The 24,029-nt window shown below is 46.8% G+C and overlaps 1 protein-coding gene across 1 annotated transcript in view; it reads right to left on the bottom strand.

Moving 5' to 3' along the window:
- Positions 1–247: 247 nt before the first annotated feature.
- Positions 248–24,029, bottom strand: part of LAMC1 (laminin subunit gamma 1) — a 67,649-nt gene continuing 43,867 nt past the window's right edge. The window contains exons 3-28 of the mRNA XM_038143944.1: positions 22,191–22,321; positions 20,630–20,796; positions 19,522–19,710; positions 17,466–17,583; positions 17,282–17,380; positions 17,040–17,176; positions 16,065–16,187; positions 15,788–15,977; positions 15,481–15,593; positions 13,957–14,178; positions 13,681–13,869; positions 12,094–12,339; positions 11,650–11,803; positions 11,065–11,207; positions 10,183–10,361; positions 9,872–10,028; positions 7,411–7,616; positions 6,936–7,015; positions 6,460–6,597; positions 6,127–6,271; positions 5,619–5,768; positions 5,117–5,231; positions 4,573–4,772; positions 4,193–4,351; positions 3,595–3,694; positions 248–3,227 (exon numbers count right to left, since the gene is read on the bottom strand). Of these exons, the coding sequence (XP_037999872.1) occupies positions 2,971–3,227; positions 3,595–3,694; positions 4,193–4,351; positions 4,573–4,772; positions 5,117–5,231; positions 5,619–5,768; positions 6,127–6,271; positions 6,460–6,597; positions 6,936–7,015; positions 7,411–7,616; positions 9,872–10,028; positions 10,183–10,361; positions 11,065–11,207; positions 11,650–11,803; positions 12,094–12,339; positions 13,681–13,869; positions 13,957–14,178; positions 15,481–15,593; positions 15,788–15,977; positions 16,065–16,187; positions 17,040–17,176; positions 17,282–17,380; positions 17,466–17,583; positions 19,522–19,710; positions 20,630–20,796; positions 22,191–22,321 (4,107 nt within the window). The 3' untranslated portion in view covers positions 248–2,970. The remainder of the gene's footprint in view (positions 3,228–3,594; positions 3,695–4,192; positions 4,352–4,572; positions 4,773–5,116; positions 5,232–5,618; positions 5,769–6,126; positions 6,272–6,459; positions 6,598–6,935; positions 7,016–7,410; positions 7,617–9,871; positions 10,029–10,182; positions 10,362–11,064; positions 11,208–11,649; positions 11,804–12,093; positions 12,340–13,680; positions 13,870–13,956; positions 14,179–15,480; positions 15,594–15,787; positions 15,978–16,064; positions 16,188–17,039; positions 17,177–17,281; positions 17,381–17,465; positions 17,584–19,521; positions 19,711–20,629; positions 20,797–22,190; positions 22,322–24,029) is intronic.

Here is a 24,029-nt window from a genome sequence, read left to right as displayed (position 1 = left end):
GGTTTTAAGCCCTGGAAAACCAGCAGCTTAAAATCCATCACAGCTATGGCAGTGGAGCAGTGACACAAGGAAAAACCATCATCCTTGTCATTTGTATCCCACCACATGCATTTCCAAGTTTCTTCTCTCTTGTTCCCAGACCAAACCAGGTTGTCTAAGGAGCAAGAGGTGAATCTTGCAACCGAGACACGTCACCATCAATATCCTCCCACCAAAAATAAAGTAATGCTCAACAGAATTCCAGGTATAAGGGGTTACAAATATTCAGACTTTATTATAAATAAGAAATACTGTTTTATACATAAAAACTGCAAGTGTTGCATTTTGTTCACCGCCCCAGACAGCAAGACCACAGATTAAGGCAAAAAAAGCTGGAGTGAAGGCACATACTGAGGGGGCCACAGTCAGGAATAAGGTGATGAAGGGATGTCACGTGTCACCCATGACACCCAGCACTCCACCAGCAGCTGTCACATCATCACATTACGTAAAGAAATAACTGGACTTATACAATGAATAATGGCTGTAATGCAGTACTGATTAACAGATTGCTTATAAAGATTTTTTTTTATTTAAAAATAAAATTCTGTTAAAAACAGCTTAAGAAAAAAAACAAAAAAAACAACAACACAAGAGAGCAGGAAACCTTAGGCCTGAGGTCAGCCAGGGCATGCACACATCTGCTCTTCTCACAGCCTTGGCAGAGGTGATGTGGTCACAGCTATCTTCCCAGAGTGACCCATGTCCCTGTGTGTGCAGGCACAGGGAGCTCTCCTCCAGAGGTGTTTCCAGGCAGGAGGGAAATCCCACAATCATCAAGGGAAGGGATACAAGAGCCATGCAGGGTTTGCTAGGAGCAGCCCCTGCCCAGCAGCACTGTCTGCACCAAGCCTCCTGCCTTGCACAGTGGTATCAAGATGTCCCCAAACGCAGCTCTCTGACCGCCTCAGCGCTGGTCCAGTCTCCCAACAGAGCTACAGCTCCTCCCAGCTCAGCTGCAAAGCCACAGCCCCTGCTCCGTTCCTGGCACGGCATCCCAGGGCACAAGGGACACAGAACTGGCTGCTGCAGGCACCACGGGGAGCAGGGCTGGCTTTGGAGACAGGGCTGGAAGGCATCCACCCGACAGCAAAGTGGTTATGGATGGGTGCTGGGGATACAATAGAGGGAAGCAAGCAGGAGCCCAGCTAGGAGAAATCCCAAGTTTTAAGGGAATGATGATACAGAGAGAAGCGATACACGGTGCACCCGCCCAATGGCTACAGGGAAAGCACATGGAGGAGGCCAGGCTGTGCCACTCTGGAAATCTGGCTGAGTATATTTACACACACATACACACGCACGAGAGACTTCCTCACACTATAATCATGATAAAAAAAAATGGAAAAAAAATCACATTCACACAAAAAACATAAATTTGAAATAATTATTAGCACCAGTGTGTGTCAGATAATAATTTCTTCCCCGCTACGCAAACGTACAAAGTTGCATAGTGTTTAAGGATAGATATATACTGGATCTCAGGGAGAGGGGGGAGGGATGCCAGGCTGGAGGCAAGGAGGAAGCTGCAGAGGATGCTCTTGTCTGGGAGCAAGGGGCTCCCTGCCACTCCCACCCAGCAGCAGCGAGCACTGCCTGGGGAGGGAGCCTGCAGGGAAGCCGTGGGAGTGGTGTAAAAGGCAGAGCTGCCACCTGAGCCTGGCCTGAGGTCCCTGTGCTGTGGCAGCTTTATGGTGACCGGGAGATTCAGAGGCAAAAAGAAAGAAGGGCACCAGGAAATTCCAGCTCTTCCTCCCAGCTTTGAAACAGGCAAAAGGCCACAGCAATGGCAGGAGAGATAAAAATCCCACTGTCCTCCTTCAGGAAAAAGATGGGGTGAAAAAAAAGACCTTTCCATTTCCATTCATGTGCCCCCTTCCCTCCCCACCCAAAGACATTCAGCATGGAGGCCAGTGCAGCTGTCAGAACGCTCTGGATGGCAGCTCTCCTCTTCAGCAAGACTTGTCCTGCTTCAACAAACTCATCTGTCAGTCCAGCATTCCAAGCCCAGAAAACCAGATCCTCTGGAAGTTCAGTAGCAACAGATGGGAATGCAGCTCGTGGCTTCCACACTCTGACAGTCTGCATTAGCCAGCAGGTAGCAGCTTTCAGACCAGACCCAAAACTTCTCCACAGAACAGAAGTGGGGCTGCCATGACCCACCAGTATCCCATCTTCCCAAAGAGCCCTAATCAGAGGCTGCCTTTTCCTCACAGCAATGCATCATCAAAGAAAGCATTTCAGAAAGAGGCTTCAACTATTTTGCCAAAGGCTACCAGCACTATTGGATTGGCCACTACGTAATGATGAAAAAAATAAATTCACAGGCTTAGAAGTTGGGAAGAAGGATCTGAATTGAGTGCAGCTATACTGGCCATTACAGTAATACTTTGGTAGCCATCCCCTTCCTTCATAGGGACAAAGAGCTCCAGGACTGAGGAGTTTACAGTCAAAGGGAGAAGACAGGAGAGAAAGTTGTGTTAGTTTTGCCTTGCTGTACACAGCTCACATGGTTATTTCTGAACCACGGAATAAAGAGTCCAGAGCATCTCTCATCCTTGCACTAATCAAAGGGAAACTGTGTCTGAGGAAGGGGCAAAGGTGGAGTGCTCAGGAAAACAATCTATATAAAAAAACCCCTTTGATGCCCAAAGACGGATATTTAATTTGCTTCTCAAAAAACCCCCAAACAAAGAAACAAAGAAACAAACAAACAAAACCAAAAAACCCCAAACAAAACAAAACCAAAAAAAAAAAAAAAAAAAAGAAAAAAAAAACAACAAAAAAAACTTTCAACTTATCCTGATTTGAAAGGAAACAGTGGCTGCGAGCAGCGAAGAGTTGGGGATTTGGAGAAGGCAATGTGTGTTAAGGCACTCCATGGCTGAACCACCACTCACCAGGGCGATTCCCCCCACCCCCAGCACACCCTTAGGGTTTCTCAATGGACGGGGTGTTGAAACAGCCAGATGGCAAGGTCTTCCTGATGTCTTCCAGGTTGCTAATGTCCTTCAGGATCTCTTCAATGTCCCTGTTGTAGGCCTGTATCGCATCATCTTGCTTCTTGGCTTCTCTCTCAAGGAAAGACACTTTCTGGTCCAGGTCACTATCTTTCATCTGGTCTTTGGCACTGTTCAAGGTACCTTCAATTTCATTCAGTTTGTTCAAGTCCACCGTCTCCAGTTGCCCTGAAAAGCCAGAAGCAAACAGTGAAGTGCATTAAAACCTCTGACAGCCTGGGTGCTCACCCAGCTGAGCCCACAGCAGACCCCCATCAGGCCACCTCTAGAGACAGCATCTGAAACAGGACCAACCATATGGGTGACATCTCCACTGCCTCAAGAAGTCTTCAGTTTGCTGAAAACCAACACAGAGCATTGCTGAACAAGCTCTGAGGCTACTCGGGAAAGAAAAAATCCCAAAGTCCTTGCCAAAAGCACACAAACCCCATTTCAAGACATCAACAGATCCATCTGGCTTTTCAAAACTGGCAGGAAACCCAGCACACATCAGGAAAGCACTCAAAGGCATACAGCACATTACAGACAGTCCTACCTAGCTGATCCAACAGGTCATTAATGACAGTGAGCAGGCTGTTCACAGAGTTCTTAGCTTTTCTTGCATTGTCTTCTGCCTCCTGGGCAGCCTGTGAGGCCTGTAGGATATAAAAACAAGGAGAGCACAAAAAAAGTGTAGGGATTACAAAACTGTTGCCTCTGCTCTGCAGTTAGTAACCACATCACTGCCTTCTCACCCCAGGAGAGTGAGATCCTGCACTAAGATCCTTATCACAGGGCTGGGAAGAAGCCTGACAATCTTTAAGTAATCAGTTTTCTGAGTATTGCAGGATGGGGATCCCTGAACACTGGGCAGGATTTTGCAGTAAAGGGCAGGATGGAATCAGTAGGGCTAGTACAGTCAGGTTTTAGCTATAATAAAAGGAAAAGTAGCTCTCAAATTCCAGCAGGGAGCCTATGCTAATGCACCAGGACTTGTTTCCTTTTCAGTCCCACTTAAAACTTGGAAGAGTCAGAATACTGGCTGGACCCAGCACTGTCTTTGCAAGAGGAGAGCAGGAGGAAAGCCTTCACTGCCAGGACAGCAGGGAGAAGGCAGCTCCTAGCCACTGCTGTCACCTGCCAGCAGTACTTACCTCGTTTGCCATTTTCATATCCTGCTCAGCATCGGCCTGCTTGCGCTTCAGCTCCTTTTCTGCATCCTGCAGCTGCTTCATCATGTCATCCACTTCCCTGGCCAGTCCTGTCACATCAGCAAAGGTCTTGTCGGCTTCGGCTCTGGTAGCAGCAGCACTCTGCAGCCAACAGGTGGGAGAGGATGGAAAAAGGTGGTGAAGGGGCAGAACTTCCTTCAGTTCTTCTCATCAAAATGCACTGACCTCCTATCTTGTCATATTTTGCATTTGCAGTGGGGAATACAGCAGAGAGCACACGGGGCTCACCAGGAAATACTGCGACAGGAGTTCATGCAATCACACAGCAGGATCTCAGAGGGGGTGAGCTGCAGCAGACCCACCTTCTGAACGGAGCTGGCAATCTTCTCAGCATCATCTGCTCTGGCCTTGGCCTCACGGGCATCAGCAGCAGCGTTGCCCAGTGCCAGCTCTGCCTGGTGAGTCTTGTTGTTGGCCTCTGCAATGGTCTGGCTGATGGCAGGGATCTTCTTCAGCGCCTCCTCGGCTGCCGTCTTGTTATCGTTCACCCGCTTGTCAAAATCTAAGGGGGCAAAGCAGATCCTTATCACGTGCTCCAGAAGAGCCCTGGGATGCTCCTTTGACCAAGCTACCCAAGGCTTTGCTGCCCTGACATTTGAGGGATGAAGAGCAAACGGGGGTCGGCTCTCCCTGTTGCACATCTTCTGGTGCTAAATAAGGAAGTTAAAAGGAAATTTCCAGTCCCTGAAAATGCTTATACCTTTCCTTTAAAGAAAAACAAGCCAAAAGAACACACCCAACACTTAGATAAGGGCAATAGCAGGGCCTCTGTAACCAGAATATCCTACTGCCAAGTGACTTGTCACACTGGAATTGAAGGATTCACTCCAAGTGCTTCCTCTTTACCTTTCAGGTTCCTGAGAATGGTATTGGCCTCCTGTAGTGTGCCACTGCTCTTCCGAGCAGCTTCTTCAGCCAGGGCTTTTGCTGCATCTGCTCGAGCCAAGAGCTGGTCTGCAGTCTGAGGAGACATGACATGTACCAATGTATTCCCACTTTCTGAAGGACAATCATGCAAGTGTATGAAAAAGCACTGTTAAGCCTCAAACAACACCATCCAGAAGAGCAGTGCTTCCTCTGAGACCAGATCAGTGTATGTACTTTGGGAATACTGTTCTGAATACAAAGCTGACACCACATCTGGCAAATATCTCCTATTTTCCCACACAGCCTTAAAGCCATTGCTTTTAACCTCTTTCTGCATCGCCTTTTTGGGGCCGTTCTTCAGCATTCTTATAATCAATAAATAACACTAAGATTAACACAAAATCATTTGCATCTGGCCACTTACTTGTCTTCCTTGGTTTTTTTTCCCAGGGAACAAAAGCCTGCACAAAGTGGAACTGACCTGCTGCTCTGTCTTCCCTTTTTCCAAGAGGTTCTTTACTTCTAGCTCCTTTCCTTTCATATCTTCTCTCAAGTCCTCGTAATCCTTCAGCTTCCTGGCAATTAGTTGATCCAGTTCCTCTGCTTCCTTCTTGATCTTATTTGCTTTATTCTGCAGGTGGAAATCACACACAGAGATTCCTGAATGTTAAAGAATTCCTGAACAGGTGGTAAATTTTTCCACTTCTACATTCAAGCCAAGACGTCTGGCAAACATTTCAGATTTCTGTCTTTCAGAAACTGGGGGAGGTGGGGTTTATGTAGGTGGTTTTCTGCATTTACATCTCCTGCATAAATGTTGCAATTGCATGCATTATTATTATTATCCAGCAAAAAACTGGATTATGCCTAGATGGACAAAAAACCCACAGAGCGATCTTATGCAGAGAACATTAGCAGAGCACATGCAAGGTATGCCAGCAAGCTAGCAACCCTCAGGAAGTAGTGCACGTGATGGTGCCCACACGTACCTCTAGCCCCGTGGAATCCACAGTAGGCAAGCTGGTGAGATTAGCATAGATCTGCAGGGCTCTGTTTCCAGCTTCCTCTGCCTCCGCAAGCACCTTGTTGGCCTGTTTCTCTAGGTCTCGAGAAATATTCCTTGCTTGGTTGTACCTAAAAAAATCCCCCAGGATCCAGTTATGCAACAGCATTTTTTGTAGAATTGAACTTAGTAAGAGAGTGGAGAGGCTAAGAAATCAAAAATCACCTCCCACAAAATCCAAAGCATACAGAGGGTTGCCTTAGTTTTAAGCTCTGCTTTAAAATCAGGAAATAAAACCAATTTTCTGTTACTGACTCACTTCTGGTTGAGCTCATCAATATCAATTGCAGTTTGGTTTTCTCCAGCCAGGGTTTTCAGCAGCAGTTGATAGGCTTCCGTGGAAGTATCATTTGCAGCCTTGGCTGTGCGAACAATCTCATCAGCTTCCTTTTTGTGCCTGATGACAAAAGAAAAATAATGCCAGTAGATTTGTTAGCCAATAGTTTTTATCCTCAGCTCTTGATTATATTCCCTCTTACTTTTCCTTCTTTCCTTCCCCCAGGTTTACATCTGGGAGATGCTGAAACATTCGTAATGGAAGATGGCTGCCATGTCTGTCATCCACACGAGCAATGATTGCCCTCAGAGCTACAAAGCTATCATCCTACAGCAGCAGTCTCTTAAGCAGCAAAGGGTGTGTGTTTCGTAGCCAGCAAATGAAATTCTGCTTTCCCCTTGCAGAGAAAAGCAGGGCCCTGACAAAAGCCATGACGAGTGTGTCTTGCCACAGCCTACCTTTCTGCCAGCTTACGGGCCTCTTCTGCCAACTGAGTCATGTTGTTGGGGTCCCCGCTTTGCTCTGGAGGTGTAATGGACTGGAAGAGAAAAAGAAAGGAAAAAAAAAAACCCTTAAAGCTCTTTTATCATCTTTTATTTGTATTTGCTTTAAATATTTATTGTCATGATCTAAATGCTTAGAGATATGTCTAACCTACTTCTCACTTCTCTGTATGTTTTTCTTAAGTCCATGCAGTTTCCACCCCTGGTTACCCCTTGAAAAACAACGGTGCTAATATTTATTTAAGACTTTTATGTTGGTTTGGGCTAAGATACTATCTGTGACTGACAGTGGTGAACTTCATTGATTTCCCACGATCTTGATGAAAATTTACTGTTTGAGGGAGAGAGCAAGTGGAGAAACACACCAGAGGCACAGAAGGAAAGGCCCTCAGCCTGTCCCAGCTGTGTGGGATCTCAGCAGCACACTCACCACGTTGTCAGCTGCCATCTTGGCCCTCTCCAGCATCTCAGAAGCCATGCTGATCAGGTCCTCAGTGTCCTCCACCCGCACCCGGGCCTGCTCCGCCAGGCTCTCCGTGTCCTGCACTGTGCCCTGGATGTTCCTCAGCCTGTTGAGCTGACTCACTAAGGTGCTGTTGATGTCTTTGAGACGATCCATGAGGCCCTGGTCTACATCTGAAATACAGGACAAAAAAAAGAGAGGAAGCAAAATTAATTAGAGCAGGAAGAGAAGCTGGAGCAGCAGCTTACCACAGCAGGCACCACGTTGGTAGGTTAATCCCCTACTGGAAGGGAACCAGGCAAAGCCATTTCACAAGTCACTTAGTTTGAGATCAAAGTCATAATCAGAATGTGCACCAAACAGGAGAAATGAAAAGCCATTAACTGCTAATAAGACAATCCTGCCAGGTGTTGGAACTGACTCTGATGGGAGATTTTGTGCTCAGAATCATGTTTTATCTCTCTCATTGACTTAAAATGACAACAGAGCTGCTCCTCAATAGGTACAAAACGTCTGTTTGGTGAATTCTCTTTAGCTTATCTCCTAGAATTTGAGCAGAGATGGATGAATAGTGCAGACATACATTTTTCCACACTCAGGGCAACAATGGCTACTCCAAAGAAAGACCCAAGGAGCTCCACATGGAGTAGCCAAGAGCTGTGTGGAATAGCAAACCCACTCCAAACTCTCCTCAAACCAAAGGGCTGGCAAAAGCTGTGAGCCTTGGCTCTCACATATGTAGGATTTATAAGGCAACCACACTTCACCGAATTTTTGGACCATTAGGTAACTCCCCACAACAGCATCTTAATAATGGAGGCATCACAGCACAGGTATGTAAGTGCCTCACAACCAAGGCAGTTAGTTTGGAAAAGCTGAGAGTGTTAAAGTGCAAGCAGAAGCCCACAGAGCTCCAAAATTAAGACTGGTCAAATACCTTGACCTTGCAGCACATCTCAAGTATTGAAAATGAACATTTGACAAATTTCAAAAACATACTACCACAGAAAAACAGAAATAACTTTTCCAGTATTGTGCACAGATTTTGCAAGGGTAGGTTTTGTGGCATTTACCTTGCCCTCTTAGTAAGAGAAGAACCTGGAGCTGGGGAAGGGTTTGGAGCACAAGTCTCACGAGGAGCAGCTGAAGGAGCTAGGAGGAGTTGAGCCTGGGAGGCTCAGGGGGGACCTTCTGGCTATCCACAATTCCCCTACAGGAGGGTGCACCCAGGGTGTTGGGCTCTGCTCCCAAGGAACAGGGACAGGATGAGAGGAAATAGCTTCAAGCTGTGCCTGAGGAGGTTTTGGTTGGATAGTGGGAAAAATTTCTTCACTTAAAGGGCTGTCCAGGGAAATGCTGGAATCACCATCCCTGGAGGGATCTAAAAGCTGGGTGGATGTGGTACTTGGGAACATGGGTTAGTGGTGGCCTGGGCAGTGCTGGGGGCCAGGGAACAGTTAGACTTATTTTAAGGATCTTTCCAAAATAAATGATTCTATGATTCCAAGATAGAGAGAGCGATCAAAAATTCCACCACAAAACCAAATCCATTCCGTCATCTTTCTCCAATCCCCACCCTGCTACCCCCTTATGTGGGACTGTTATCTAGGCAGTAAAAATCTACCTCAGCTAAAGCTGAGAAAAGCTTAAGCAACCATTCTCTCTGGCAGGAATCTTCCCAAGCAGATGCCAGCATTAGATGCGTGTTAGCTTTTTCCCAGCTTCACACAGAAGGGACAAATTTTCCCAAAATGGTCTGAAATCACTGAACCAGCTCCCAGGGGAACATCTTTTCCTGCAAAGTCAATAGTGTACTTCAGGGTTTTCTTTTCCAAAACACACATCATCTTATACATTAAAGAGACCCTTAGGACAAACCACTGTCACAGACATGACAAACATCCTGCTCACAGACATCCTGTGGTAGTGGCAACAGCACAAGAATCAATTTGAAACAGAGTTTAACAGGAAAAACAGCATTCTGCAGAATATTCTACACTTTATGGTGGCATAATTAAGTTTGCTATCAGAATTTTGAAGCCTTCATTCTGATTGCTGATGATCAGAACAACAAGATTCCAAGACGTTTGAGCAAATTTAAAGCATAATAAGTATACTGGGAAGTTTCCTGCTTGTTTAACAAATAAAACCTTCCTTTGCATCGAGAGAAGAGGATAACACGTAAACACTTCCATCCATGCAGAGCTAGAGGCAGATCTTTACTTCCCTGTACAACAAAGACAACTGGTAGAACAGCATGGCCACTACTGCTATGATAATAACATTCACTGACTCAGTGCTGCCTGAAATTGCTGTCAATCCTGGAGCACAGAACTGGCTTGAAATAAAACATGCTGTCTCCAAAGGGAACAGGAACATCAGGCAAAGAACTCATTTAGTTGGTCCATGGCTGATGAGGTCAACTCACCTTTGCTCTTTTGTGCTTCATGGAGCAGTTCCGTAACTTCTCTTTCTGCCTGCTTCAACCGCTCTTCGAAGGCTTCATCAGTTACAGTTTCTTCTCTGGTACCCAGATTTGCTATAAGATTTTCCAACTCCTGCAGCCTTTGACGTTGCTCCGCCACCTACATGAGAGGGACACAGCACAGCTCTGACACAGCAAAGCACCTTGAGCCACTCTGCTTTCAGCAACCACCAACAGTCACGGGCCGGAATGCTGCACAAGCGGACACGTGCCACCATCTCCAGCGGTACCAAGAGCAGTGCCTGTGGCCTTACCTTATCTTTCACTAGTCTGTAACAGGCTGGACACTCCTGGCAGCCAGGCCACGAGCGGTTGTAGAAGTAGTTCTCCTCACACTGGTTGCAGCGGCTCCCCACGAAGCCTTCCTTGCACTCACAGTGACCGTTCTCCCGGCACTGCAGGGACCGCGAGCCCTCGGGATCACAGTCGCAGGCTGCAGGGGAGTTAAACCTCAGTCAGACTGCAGAAGAGGCAGAAACACCCTAAAACTCACAGGATGAGAGGATATGCTTAATACCCTAAAGCATCTGCAAGATTTATGGGGCACAAACCCACAGCTGGACCTCCCTCCTGATGGCAGTGCTTCTACTCACAAGCAGGATCCATCATTCACTGTGTGTGCTCAGTGTTGCTAGTACCTCTCCCACAAGGCATCGTTCTACCCCACTGCATTGTAACCATCTAGAGTTAGTTTTGCTGCTCTTTACAGGCAGGGATATCAATGAGGAAAGTTTGGATCAACCTGCTTTGCAATCACGTTTACAAGAACAGCTGCTTCTCACGACAGAACCTGGATACTGAGGCCACCTGCAGAGTAACTGTGCAGGGACACATTAGGAAACAGGACTGTTGGAGGGCAAGATGCAGAGAATATATTTACACCAAGGAGAAGTAGATATCTACTAATTTGGATATCTAGTAAGTCAGACAAGAAAAAGGTAACAAAAGAAGAAGGGGATAAGCTGTAGTACAGAAATCAAATTTCATCAGGCACAGTGTGGACATAAAAGTGCCAACTTCTGCTGTGATGAAGAGCAAGGTGACAAAACACCTTCCCAGAGGCAGAAGGAAAGCAAAGACAGGGCTGGGTGTGCAACATCCTTCCCATCTGCCTTGCTCTGGCCCCTCAGACTTACGTTTACAGCCTTCAGAGCCAAAGCCAAAGTGGTTTGCCTCACATCGCTCACAGCGCTGGCCGGTGACGCCTGGCTGGCACTCGCACTGCCCCGTCCGGATGTCACACTGCCCGCTGGTGGAGCCCAGCGGGTGGCAGTTGCACCTGGGGGAGGCAGGCACACGTCAGATGTAACACAAAAGGGACACATGGGGCCAAGTGTCTCTCTGAAGAGCACAGCTCAACATTTACATTTGCCAAAAGCCGCTTTTCTTGCTGTGAAGATGCAGCAGGCGAGGCACTGAGCTTTTGAACCATGCAAGGTCACTTGCTGCCCGCACTAAAAAAAGAACCCAAGAGCCCCTGCTACAATCATGAAGTCATGTGGCAGTTTTCTATTTAAAACCCTGATTTAGAGCTCTTTATAAAGCTATTTATAAGTCGGGCTTTTTGTACAGCCGTAGTAGCTGCTACTTGACCACTGCTCTTCCCCACCCAGAGCGGCAGAGGCACACCTGTTACTGGTGACAAACATCACATTCCTGTACAATGTAAGCACAGACCCTCCAAAAGCAGGGTCTCTGGCCCAAGCCAAGCCAAACCTCACCTCTCACAGCCACGTCCACTCTGGAGGTTGAAGAATCCGGGCTCACAGGCACTGCAGTCCCTCCCAGTGACGTGAGACAAGCACTCACACTGCCCAGTCACTTGATTGCAGATCGTCTGCTGATTCACTGTGCCGTAGGGATTGCAGTGACACGCTGCAAAAATAAAAAGGTATGGAGAAACATGCACAAAGTTAGAAATCCCTTGTGGTGCTGGTACTTACCCTAATGGGCCTGGATCCAAATCACACGGCCACCCAGCCCCTGCATCACACCGTGCTTTTGCTTTGACAGCACTGTGTGCCCACAAACACAAGGATTTTAGCAAGCTCAAACCACCAAATCAGGGTAAAGCCATACACTGCTGCTGACGGGCGCAAGTGACAGCCCGACAGCAGCTCCTGGGGACAGAACCATTTTTAAATGCAACAAGAAGCAAGCCTCACCTCTGCACTTGTCTGAGGGGTCAGGGGCCAGGGGGTTCCCGAAGAAGCCATCCTTGCAGCGGTCACAGTAGAAGCCAGCCGTGTTGTAGATGCACTTGAGGCACTCGCCGGTCTGGCGGTCGCAGTTGCCCACGGCGTTGGGGTCGATGTTGTTGTTGCACTGGCACAGGCGGCAGGGCCTCACGGCACCATTCCTGCCCAGGGGGTCTCCGAAATAGGCATCATCACACAGCTCACACCTCTTGCCTGGGACACAACACAGACACGGGTGCTGCAGCACAAAGTCTTTTGCTGCCATCTCACGTGGATCCCCTTTGCCACCCCTTCTGAAAAGTAAACTCTTCAGTTTCTTCCCTTTCATCCCTCTGTTGGGGCCGGACACAAATCCCTCCTCATCTCTAAATTCAAGCTGATTTTTCACTGGAACTTTGCAGTATGAATTATTTCCATTCTTCCTTCCCCTCCTATGCCTTTAAGCCAAACCTATTTGCTGCAATTTGTTGTTAATTTAAGAATCAAGCAAGAGGTAGAGTTCCGTGGGGCATCACTGCTCCAGGAAGTTCCTCTGCCAATGAGAGCTGCCAAACCTCCACAGGCAGCCACTGAAGCATCCAATTCAGCAGCTGCCTACACTTACTGCAGATCTGACCTCCCCAGCCAGTTATGAGCTCCATTTCTTAGGCAGTTCTTGCACAAACAAACCCCCTTTTTCCTCACATCCCAAAAAGGTGGTGTGAGACAGGAGAAACTCTTCTGCAGCCACATAGCTACAAGAAAGATCAGCTGCTACAGACACCTGAGCTGAAGGGAACCTGGGGCCTGGATTCTGCTTTGGTTCACAATGCAGTGGCACCCACAGGAACCCCCTGTTATGAGCTGCTTATGTGCTTGGTCAGAGGCTTTCCTAAGCACTCAAGAATGTACAGGTATTCTGTACTTTGGACTCTGCCATGCCAAGCATGAAATCAGCAGAGAAGCATGAAGGCTGCCCATCATCCTTGCTGCTTGCAGGCAGAATAAAAGTTTCTGCTTAACAACTCAGTTACACGCTTTGACTTCACAGCTTATTGCTAAGAAAAAAGATCAGTATCTGTTCACATATTTCTCCTTAAAATTGCCAAGCACTAGTTTGATCTTCTAATTCTTGGGCTGCGTTTCGTGAGTCACTGTAGCCTTCCTGCTCTTCCTAGGAAGCATCCTGTAGTGCCTCACTTGCTGGCAAACTGCACCTTCTAATTTTATTTCAGTCTGACCTGCCTTCCTGGCTCTTTTAAATCTATTTTCTGCCCAACACCATGCCATCATCAGAGCTCTACTGGAAGGCAGCATGGCTTTCCTATACAGCACAGAAATGGTCGGACTTTGCAGATAAAGCCTTTTGTTCTCAAGAAACAGGCATGAAAAACATGTGAAGCCCCAAGCCTCACACAGGACAGAAAACAGGGCTGAGGAAGGGTGAAGGATTTGAACCAGAAGTCACAGCAGCTTTCAGAGCTATTCACTGTGGATCAGAGAACAAGAACTAGCAGGAGATACATTTCCACAAGCACGTGCATGTAGAAAAGGATGTTTTGTGTAGGAACACACCTGTAGTGCCAGCCTGGCAGCTGGTGCACACAACCTCCTTGGTGCGGGGCACAATGGCACAGCTCGAGGTGCCTGGGCACGGGCAGGGCTGGCAGTCCGAGGCCGTGCCGGCCGTGGCATCGCCGTAATACCCATCGCTGCACTTCTCACAGTGAGTCCCTGCTGTGTTATCCCTGCAATTGCACATGCCTGCAACAGAGAGGGACGTGAGTTTTGCTTCATTGTCCAACCCAGAAAAGAAGAACCAGCTCTTGCTGCTCCCTGTTGCTCTCTTACCCGTCTCGGGATCGCACGTCTCGCTGTGCCCGTTGCACGTGCAGGGCACGCAGGGGCTGTAGGGCCCGAGGCCTGGGCTCTCTCGGCGGTACCCAGAGGTGCAGCGCTCACAGAACTGCCCCTCGTATCCCACTGGACACGAGCAGCTCTCCACCCAGGCCACAGGCACACCGGGTCCAGGGCGAGCGCTTGTGATGGTGACATCATCCAGGTGACCGGCACCTAGAAAGCAGCAAGGGGCAAACCCTCAGTAACAACAAAGGCTATCATCACTGCTTCCCCAAACACAGCTGAATGAAGGGTACGAGGGGCAGACAGGGGGGTGCTTGCAGTTGGTAAGATGAATCAAGATGCAAAACCCTCCAGGAAGGTTTAGAGAGATGAGCAAAGACACACTAAAGCTCACCAAGGGAGCATGCAGGGTAGGAAAGCTGAGAATGACAATAAAGATGAGAATCTGAGAACAGCAAGTACAGACAATAAAAATTAAGTTACATTTTACATATGTGTATGGTTTCCATTTCCAAATCAAATACCAAAACCAATTCCTGGCTTTCAAAACAGAACAGACCGTGTCTCTAGCAATTTTAATACACCATCTGCAAACCACGCCTCGGGACAAACTCTTCAACTATTCCTCTCAAGCCATTCCTTCCTCTGGCATTTCAGCACTTCCCTCCTCTACTCCCAGCCCCTTGCCTGGAGCAAAACAGAGCCCAGACACAACATAGCTGACTTTTAACTTATACCACTGTGTTTGTACCACTGCAGCAGCTCCAGGGCACTGAGCACAGCCTCAGCTCCTACACATTATCACGGGCCACAGCACTCAGGGATGGTTTGCTTCACACCTTTCTACCCCTCCATTTCACAACCCCACATTCCTCATTACAAGCCACCCCTCTGAAAACACTTGCAGTTTTCCCACCTTTAACAAATGCACATTCATCCTTTGCATCTTTCTGCAAAAATTCTTCATCACACAGCAATATCTAAGGACCTACTTTTGCTTCTAATTCATGCTCATTTTTATAAATCTTCGTTATGAGGAACTTTCACTCAGGTTCTACACAGGCAGCACTTTAGACCTTGTCTTTCCCATTTGTCATGTCAAGGCAAGACCCAGAAAGAGGGGGGATGTAACCATTTCCAGTGCAGCAAAGCTTAAAGCCAAGTGTTGTAAACTTCCTACATCCTCCTTCAGTCCTCTGTACTATGTATTTTTACCAATTGGAGGATAGTGGCTATTAAACAAAGAAAAATTCCCATGTCTATAGCAAGGAATCAGCAGTTGCTAAGTATTCAGCTTTCAGACATTCAAAGACAACACTTTTCTTTCCCACATCCTCTTCAGGAGGCCTGGGAGAAGATGCTACACAGGAAAGCCACGTGAAAAGCCACTGGCACAAGCTTTGCCAAACAAGCTGCCACAGCTGTTTATGGTTGGGCCCTACAATGAAGCAACCCAAGCACTAAACAAGTGAGTTTGCCCCCTCTTCTGCAACATTCTGCTCAGTGACTTACTTCTCTCACTGTATGTCCCACGGATCTTGATGGAAGTCAAGTTGTGGAGAAGCTTTTGGAATTCAAATGCTGTAAGAGCAGGCCTCCACGGGTAATCTGCAGCCTCATGGAGCCTGGGGAGAAGAGCCAAGCATGATCAGCACAGCTTCCAGCTGCTAACAGCTGCACCCTCTCAAAAGCTCCCTTTGCAACAGCGCTGTGCTATTGCAACATCACCCACAAAAGTTTCAACCTAATGATCTCTGTTTCCTCAAGAGCTCAGAGGCCAAAGGCAGCCCGGGCCAGGTGACAGCCGCTCCCACTGTACCTGAAGGTGTAGGTCTGCACATTCTCACTGGGATAGGAGTTGCCCTGGGCAATGAGAGGCACGGACACTCTCAGCCCAGCCCCTTCCAGCACCAGGTCCTCTGCAGAGAGGCGCGTGTCCCGCCTGTCCACACGGAAGGAGAAGGTCAGGTTTTGCCCGTAACTCAAAACCTGGTTGCCCAAGAACTTGCCTGAAAGGGGAAGAAATCCTTACACTTAGGAAACAGAACACAAAGGGCACAAGCAGCACAGAAAGCCATGCTTTTAGAATGACCTACGTGGTGCAACGAAGTACATGGGGAAGTAGGTGTCAGAGATAACGGAGATATCCTGCGTCTCGGCACTCCACTGCAGCAAGACTTCCGAGCCATCACGCTGCTCAGCACGCCACTCATCCTGTCCTGAAGAATCAGACAGGCTAGAATTAACACCCTTGGAAAATGAAGATTTGCACACACTTCTTGCACCACGTTGCTCGTGTCTTAGCTAACCTAATGCGCGTGGGCACTGACAGGCTGCGGAAAGCAGCTGTGCAGAACAATTTAGATAGTAAACACCATCTTTCCAATTTAAGCCCCTTACTCAAGTGCTGACTTGAAACCTCTGGACTTTGAACCCTCTGATGACTACTTGTCCAAAACCTTCTTTTCTAAAGAGCTTAAGCAGAGATAGAAAAACCTGCAGGCCCCTATGGTTTGTTGAGAGCTGCAGCCTTTGTATGAACTGTTATATCCAGTGGAAATGTAATTAAAAAGATGTTCTTTTCAGACTACGCAGCATGAAAACATGCATACTCATGAAACTGACTGCATGAAAGAAACAGATTTTTCCTGGGCTTACAGACTCACTGGAAACACAACTGCATTTTATTCAGAGCCATGTAAACCTCGAATCTAAAGCGATTTTGATCCTCTCAGTCAGAAAGTCCTCACTTGGTTCTAGAAGTGAGGAAACTCTGCTTTGTCAGCACACCTCTCAGGATAGAAAAAGTTTCTATTTGCAATTCCCACTTGCAACTGCATGGTGTACAATAAGTGCGTGCCCCAGGCCAGAGCTGTGAATTCATGCCTCCCCATCTGAACAAACAAGCTGCAGACATGGAAGCTCCAGCACTTCCAAAAAAGGGATCCTAGACCTGCCTGCTCACCCAAGGTTTGTGGTCTTGCAGAGAAAAGGAGGAGATGGGGTTTTTTAATAGCTTCTGACTTGAGTCTACAGCCCAAACTGAGATACAAAGGAAAGCTCAAATTTACCAAACTCGAAGTTGGAGGTGATGCTATAGATACTGTAGCCCACAGCACTGGTGCAGACTGAAGAGTGTCCAAAACAGAAGCAGGGGGTACAGCCTCTTGGATTGGAGGACTCCAGATGGAAAAACCCAGGTTTGCATCTGAAGATGTGAAGGAAAGAGAATTAATTTCCCTGATGCTTAACCCCAGGTCCTCGCTCAAATGTTTTTCATTCTTGAAACAAAGCCATGGGAAGAAAAACTCACCTCTCACAGTGGAATCCTTCCACATTGTCCTTGCACGCACACCGCCCTGTCTCGACGTTGCACTCCCCTGTGCTGCCAGCAGCATTGCAAGAACAGGGCCTGGGAGAGTCAGGAGAGTTCAGTAAGAGCCACACAGAGAAAGTTTTAAAAAAAACCCTAGTTTTACTTTTACAACCCTCCTTACCTGCAGCCAGCCTCGGAGAGGGAGTGGAACCCTGGCTGGCACCGGTCACACTTGTCCCCCATCACACCGGGTTTGCAGCTGCACTGGCCGTAGCTGTCACACTGTGTGCTGAGGGAGCCTGTGGGGACAGCAGGGACAGGCACCTCAGCACACACACATGGCTCCATCAGCTACTCAAGCTTTACAAAATGGCCAAGAAATAAGGAAGAAGAAAGCGGGAAGCATAGCATCAAGCTGATGAGCAACACCTTACCTAAAGACTGCCTCTAGTTCACAGGGATTTTCCCCCTGGCAGCTCTAGACAGATGAACTGTTGTCTAGTCTTCCCAAACAATATTCAGGCTTTTATTCTTACCAACCCACCTTTTTATATATAAAATATAATTTTAACTTCAAATTGCCTTCTCCTGCTTCATCCTCAGTGCTACATTTGCATGCCTCTGATTCCACATCTGTTTTATTCTGCAATATGTAATTTCCAAGATTTTATTCCCTGAATCCCTTGTGCTCCCCGTAATCAGCCTCTCCCCTTACCCTGACCTCTCCCTTTCACACTCCAATTTCCTTTCTTGATTCCTAAGCTGCATTTAAAGACTAAACTGCCTCTTTGGAACAAGGCTGCGTGTACCACTATGAATCCTAGTAAACTCATGAGCAAAACCCTCATTTGTGGAAGGATGCCTTCGTCAGTACTGCTCCCTTCAAGTGATCTTGCACATAAAGCAGCAGCAGGTTTCTTTAATCCATACTGGACAAAATGCTTTCTCCCAAGCATCCATGTAGCTGCCAGCCTCACAGCTGTCAGCACTGCAAGAGTTAACTAGAGCAGGAGAAAAATATTTTTAATATACAGAAATAGTAGCTTGTTTCCACTTCAATCCACACCAGAAGATTACAGCAAAGTGAAGAGTTATAAGATGATTAGTCTGGACGGGACAGAAGAACTTACAAAACCTTTACCATATACAGCCAAAGTTCAAATCCCCTTTGCAGTCCCACTTAGGATTATTTAGGAAAAAAGAGTACTTGACAAAAAATACCAATCCAAACATGTCCAGGAGACTCAAATACACCCTGGGTGTCAGTGCGTCATGGCATACAAGCTAATGGCTAAGTTATAAAGGCCTTTGAAAGCTGTCCTTAAAGATCTGAGAAGTCATCTCCCCGCACCTTTCAACCATCTCAGCTCACACCAGCCCACACCCCTCTTAAAATAAGGTCTAACACAAGGACCCAGGAAAGCAGTCAGAAGAAGAAAGGGCCTTTATTGGTCAAAAATTTCACAAGTGAATGACTCCTTGACAAAATTAGATAGGAGATGCACCCTGGCAGACCTCTCCCTGGCTGCTTTTAGGGCATGCTGCAAGCAATTACTTATGTCAGCTACTCTTTTGAAACCTCACATCATATTTTTACTATGTTACCCTTTTCCCTCCTTCCACCCTACTTGCTGTGGGCTGGTGTAGTTATGGGATCACTCCTTACAGGTTAAGTGGTTCCCTACACAACAAAAGACTTACTCCCCTGCCAGAATTACCCCCGTCCCTGTTTATTTTAAGAGTTTAACTACATATTTTGAGTTTACTTTGTTTTATCTCACCCCACCCCATTCTGTGTTTAATGTTTCACTGGTTTGTATTTATAGTGCTTGGATACTCGGTAGGAGAAACTGATGCAGCAGCTAAAGTTCACTACAATTTCTCAGCATGAACAACTTCCAGAAATACCCACTCACATCATCTTGGTTATTAAGAATTTAAATGAGTTCTTTAGTTCTGGGAGCATCTAGGGTAACACATACACAATGGAAAAAAAATCTATTTCAGAATACATTCAAAGGAGTAAGTGCTGCAGAGGTGACCCATCTGCCCCTGTCACCCTAACTCCATTTAGATCCAAGGATAACTTAAACCAAAATACAACCCAATAAACATTTCCTACATGGAAAAAAAAAGACAAGACATCCAAACACCCCCACCCTCCTTTTACCCCGGAGCTGGCAACGAGCTGCATGATGGAAAGAAGAGGTGGGTTTAGTGCTTGCAGCAGTGCTCACCGACGGGGTTGCAGCTGCAGGGCAGGCAGCCCTGGTCGCTGGCCAGGCGGTAGAAGCTGTCGCGGCAGCGCTCGCAGCGGGGCCCGTCGGTGTTGCCGGCACAGGAGGTGCAGTGGCCGCCGTGGCCCGTGGCGCGGTACAGCTCGGGGTCAAAGTAGCACTCCTGGGACCGCCCGTTGCAGTCACACGCTGCAAAGACACGGCACTATCAGTGACCAGCCCGTCCCCACAGTGCAAATCCCACCCTGAGCAGCTCAGCTGTAGATGAGCTGGGGAAGGAGCTTTCAACCACTCCGAGACCTGAAACAAACTTGAGACCATGCTCATCAACGCCCAAAAGAGAACCAGCATTTGCTACCCCACTTCTTTCAGCATCAGGCTGCCCCTTGCAGCCAAAATGTCCTCCCACACAGCACCACCAATCCCTGTCATCCAAACAAGCATGAAAAGGTAACATGAGGCTACCCCACGCTGTAATCAGAGCTTCTCCCCTGGATTGCAAATCCCTAGACAGCAGGACATCCCAATTTCACCAGCCCATTGAGGGAAGCCACAGACAGCTGGGACCTATCTAGACACACAGAGGTCAGACAGGAAGAAAACTTTTCTGTCTGAAAAAGCTTCCCCATAAAGTAAACTACCAGGAGCTGTGGTCTGGGACAAAACACCAAGCAAATTGGTGTTCTGTGACAGAGACCTGCATTTGCAGTCTGGAAATTAGGTTACAAGCAACTGTAAAAACCAATAACCCAAACACAAAAATCAGCTGCTGAACGAGGAGCTTTTGAAAGGCCAATTATACTCCAGCATAGTAAACAGATTTTTTTCCCATGGGTCTCATAAAGTACAAGCCTGTACATTTTTGCAGGCCACCTCTTTCTTTGGGAAAGATGGGTTGTTCCCATCCTTCTCCCGAAAGGAGATGCCCATTCCTAAGGATCTACCAGAAAGCTCCCACAGGACAGGAGTGGAATGACCAACAGTGCCATGAACTGTGCTTAATGCTGGCTGTGACTGAAGTTAAAAGAAGGCAGGGCCAGCTTGTGGCTGCCAGCAGAGGCAGGGACCGTGCCCCAGCCAGGCTGTCCCCGGGTGCAGCTGCACATACGCAGGCACTCGTTGGCGCTCTCGGCCGTCGCTCTCCTCCACGGGCGGTCATTGAAGAAAGGAAGGCACTTCTCACAGTCCACCCCAAAGGTGTTGTGCTTGCAGTTGCAGACCAGCTTCCCAAGCTCATTCTTCACACACTCACTCGCGTGCCCGTTGCACTTGCACCTGGTTCAGGAGAGGTAAAGAACAGGTATTAAAACTCCAGGGCTCCAGGTCACTCGCAAAGCAACACCAAAAAACAGGGCCCAGATCTCAAAATCTGACATGAGAGAAATTTGAAGGTGAATGATTACAATAAAATTGAGAACAAAATTGCTGTCATTCCGTCTGGAGAAGAGGAAGCTTCATGGATATCTTATGGAGGCCTTCTAATATCTTACAAGACAGAGAGCAACTTTTTATCAGGGCCCATAGTGATGGGACAAGGGGCAGTAATTTTAAACATCTTTCAAATTTTAATTTAGATTGGGCATAAGGAATCATGGGGGTGGTGGGACACTGGTACAGATTGCTTAGAGAAGCTGTGGCTGCCCCATCCTAGAAGTGTCCAAGGCCAGGCTGCACAGGGAGGGCTTGGAGCAACCTGGGATAGTGGAAAGTGTCCCTGCCCACGATGGAGGTTGGATGATCTCTGAAGGAGCCTTCCAAACCAAACCATCCTACAAACAAAGATGTGCAGCCTGCTCTGGAGTAGGCATTTAGAAAGGGAAGAAAGCTAACTAACTCCTTTGCAGTCTTCAGACTAACCTGTGTAGGAGAAGCAAAGATTTAGCTGGCTTTATGTTAGTAAATTTTCCACAACCTCTCTCCTGTGAGAGCCGAGAACACGGTATGTTCAATGAGTGTGGGCTATTGTGGTATGAGTAGGAAACTAAATAGCACAAAGGGGACTAATACAGAAGCCCAGGGACTTCCAGACTGGTGGTGCAGCCAATACAAATCCTCATGTGGCCAAATCCCAGTCTCAGGACCGCCATACGCAAACAGCCCAAAACCCTGCAGTGGTCTCATCTCTGTTTAGTAAAACATTTTATCATCAACTACTTAAGGTTAAAACATTCTATAATAGACTTTGGCAAAAGGAATGGACAACCACAACCACGCTGTACCATGTTCCAGACCTCCAAAGGAGATAGCTTCTTCAATATATGTGAAGTAGAGATACTGAGATTTTCTACTTACTGTTATTCGAGTACAGACACAGAAGAGAATAATTTAAAAACACATTAAAAACCACACAAACCACAGAGCAGAAAAGATTTTCTTCTTTTGTTTTTAATTTCAGTTAACTCTTTTTACCATTTACCCTCTCAAATCACTTAATGTTTCATCTATTCAATAAAAAAAAATTATCTCTGCCAGCCCTGAAGTTATGCCACAAAAGCTTGTTTACAATATTTGAAAGTTATGTAAAATTCATTCTAATGCATTCTTGATTTAGGACAGTCAGTAAAGACCAGAGCCTATTGGTATGACGTGAATACAATCGGTATCTTTAAAGCAGTCTAGTAAAACTAACCAAAAACTTTAGTAAGCACGGAGTTTTATTGTCTACTCACCTACCACCCACAGCAAAATCAGAAATTGCATAGTAGTAAGACTTGAGAACTTTTGGGTCATTGAAAACTTCATCTCCAAATGTGTTCAGACGGTTGAGGGTCACTCTAATATCTGTAGCTGTCACCCATTCCTAGAGCAGACAGAAAGCCCATCAGATGAAACACCCTTTTCCTTGAGAGAGTACCAATCATTAGCAGTTCTACCAACGAAGTCATTCCTCAGCAGCTGGTTCCTTCCTCATTGTTTTTTCCCCTCTGCACCTCAGGAGCTCACAAGCTGCCCCAGAAGTCTTATGCCACATCCTCTTGGTTCAAATGGGTTTTCCTGACCCTTTCTCATCTCTGGAGACCCTTTCCAATGCCTCTACACATCCTGACTGCTTTCAGCTGGGAAGCACTGAGTAACCTCTCCAGCAAAAAGTGCAGGGCAGGCAATTATGCCAGCTTGCTAATTGTAGGGATCTGTCTGGCTGTAGTTTCCCTGCAAAGCTATGCAGCACCAACGGGAAAAGCTTTAGGGTACGTTTGTCTGCAGGCATATTGCACCAGACTAAAAGATACAGACAGACAAATGAGTGAGGCTGGGGGAGGCTGAGGAAGAAAAACAGACAGATCTGACTTGCAACACAAGAGTTTTTCATAATATTTACACAGTGTCTGTAACACACTGCCCTGCCCTCGTGCAGCAGCAGCCAGCACATACAGCCTGCTGCCAAATTTCATATCACATTCTGCCAGCCACTGACACTGGCAGCTCCTTGGTTTTATTACACCTTTTACAAAGCTGTTTTCCTTCAAACACCATAAAAAAGAACACAAAGAAACATTCCTGTATGTACAACTGTGCAGCACCTGTGTCACTGCTCAGCCAGTAATGCAGTGTTTATTTACTGAATTACAAACACTGATGTAAACACATGGAAATACCAATCACAATATACACATTTACTTCAGTTCTAAAAAGCAACACCAGGAGTGGTATGTATTTTAGGAAACTGGTGGTCAGATCTCTACTCCTTACATAGAGAAGCTTATCAGAAAATTATACAATTGCTAACTTGAAATCTCCTTATTCACCTAAACGATAAGACATAGTTTTCTGCAAGGGTTGGCTACATCAATGAGCTGGCCAAACTGGTTCTTTTCTACTTCAGAAGTTCTTTGTCCTTTCCCATTAATCTTATTTTTTCATTTCACTTTAGTTCGCAGAATCAGCCCCACCAGATTCTGCTCTCCTGCCTGGGATTTGGAAACAGGCAAGCCCTGAGCCTGCTGGGGGCCTGTCTCAGTCTACTCCTGCTACTCTAAGAGCAAAGGGAAGTGATGGTAATTACAGCTCTGAAAGGAAGACAACGAGCCCCAGTGAGGCAAACCCCACAGCTTTAGCTCCTAGTTGCAATATAAACTGGAGAAGTCATCAAGCAGAACACAAAAACTGGCAAGTAAATCAGATAAACTGTATGCTCCTGACCACTGCCCAGCCACTCCTGTGAATGCAAAAAAAAACACTCAAGAATGTTCAACAACAAAAAACCCCTGCCAAAACCCCCTTGTCAAGCCACCTGTAAGAGAAAAATACCAAGGGTAAAATCAAACTTCTCTGCTTCAACACACATGGAAGAGAACAGGGTAGGGATTCCTGTAATGCTTTATGTATTTAGAAGAATCTTGTATTTCTTACTTTTTTCTGCTTGAAATATACATGCAGATGCCTCAAATATTAACTGGACTGAGAGTTTACCTTCTCTGTGTCCTTGTATCTGAAACAACAGCCGAATGTCCACAGCTGCTTTCTAACCTGGCAGAGATCTACATTCATCCTCTGATGACTTCCATCAT

Source organism: Motacilla alba, chromosome 8 (genome assembly GCF_015832195.1).
Source record: "Motacilla alba alba isolate MOTALB_02 chromosome 8, Motacilla_alba_V1.0_pri, whole genome shotgun sequence".
Lineage (NCBI taxonomy): Eukaryota > Metazoa > Chordata > Aves > Passeriformes > Motacillidae > Motacilla > Motacilla alba.
This window is presented reverse-complemented; position numbering and strand designations above follow the sequence as displayed.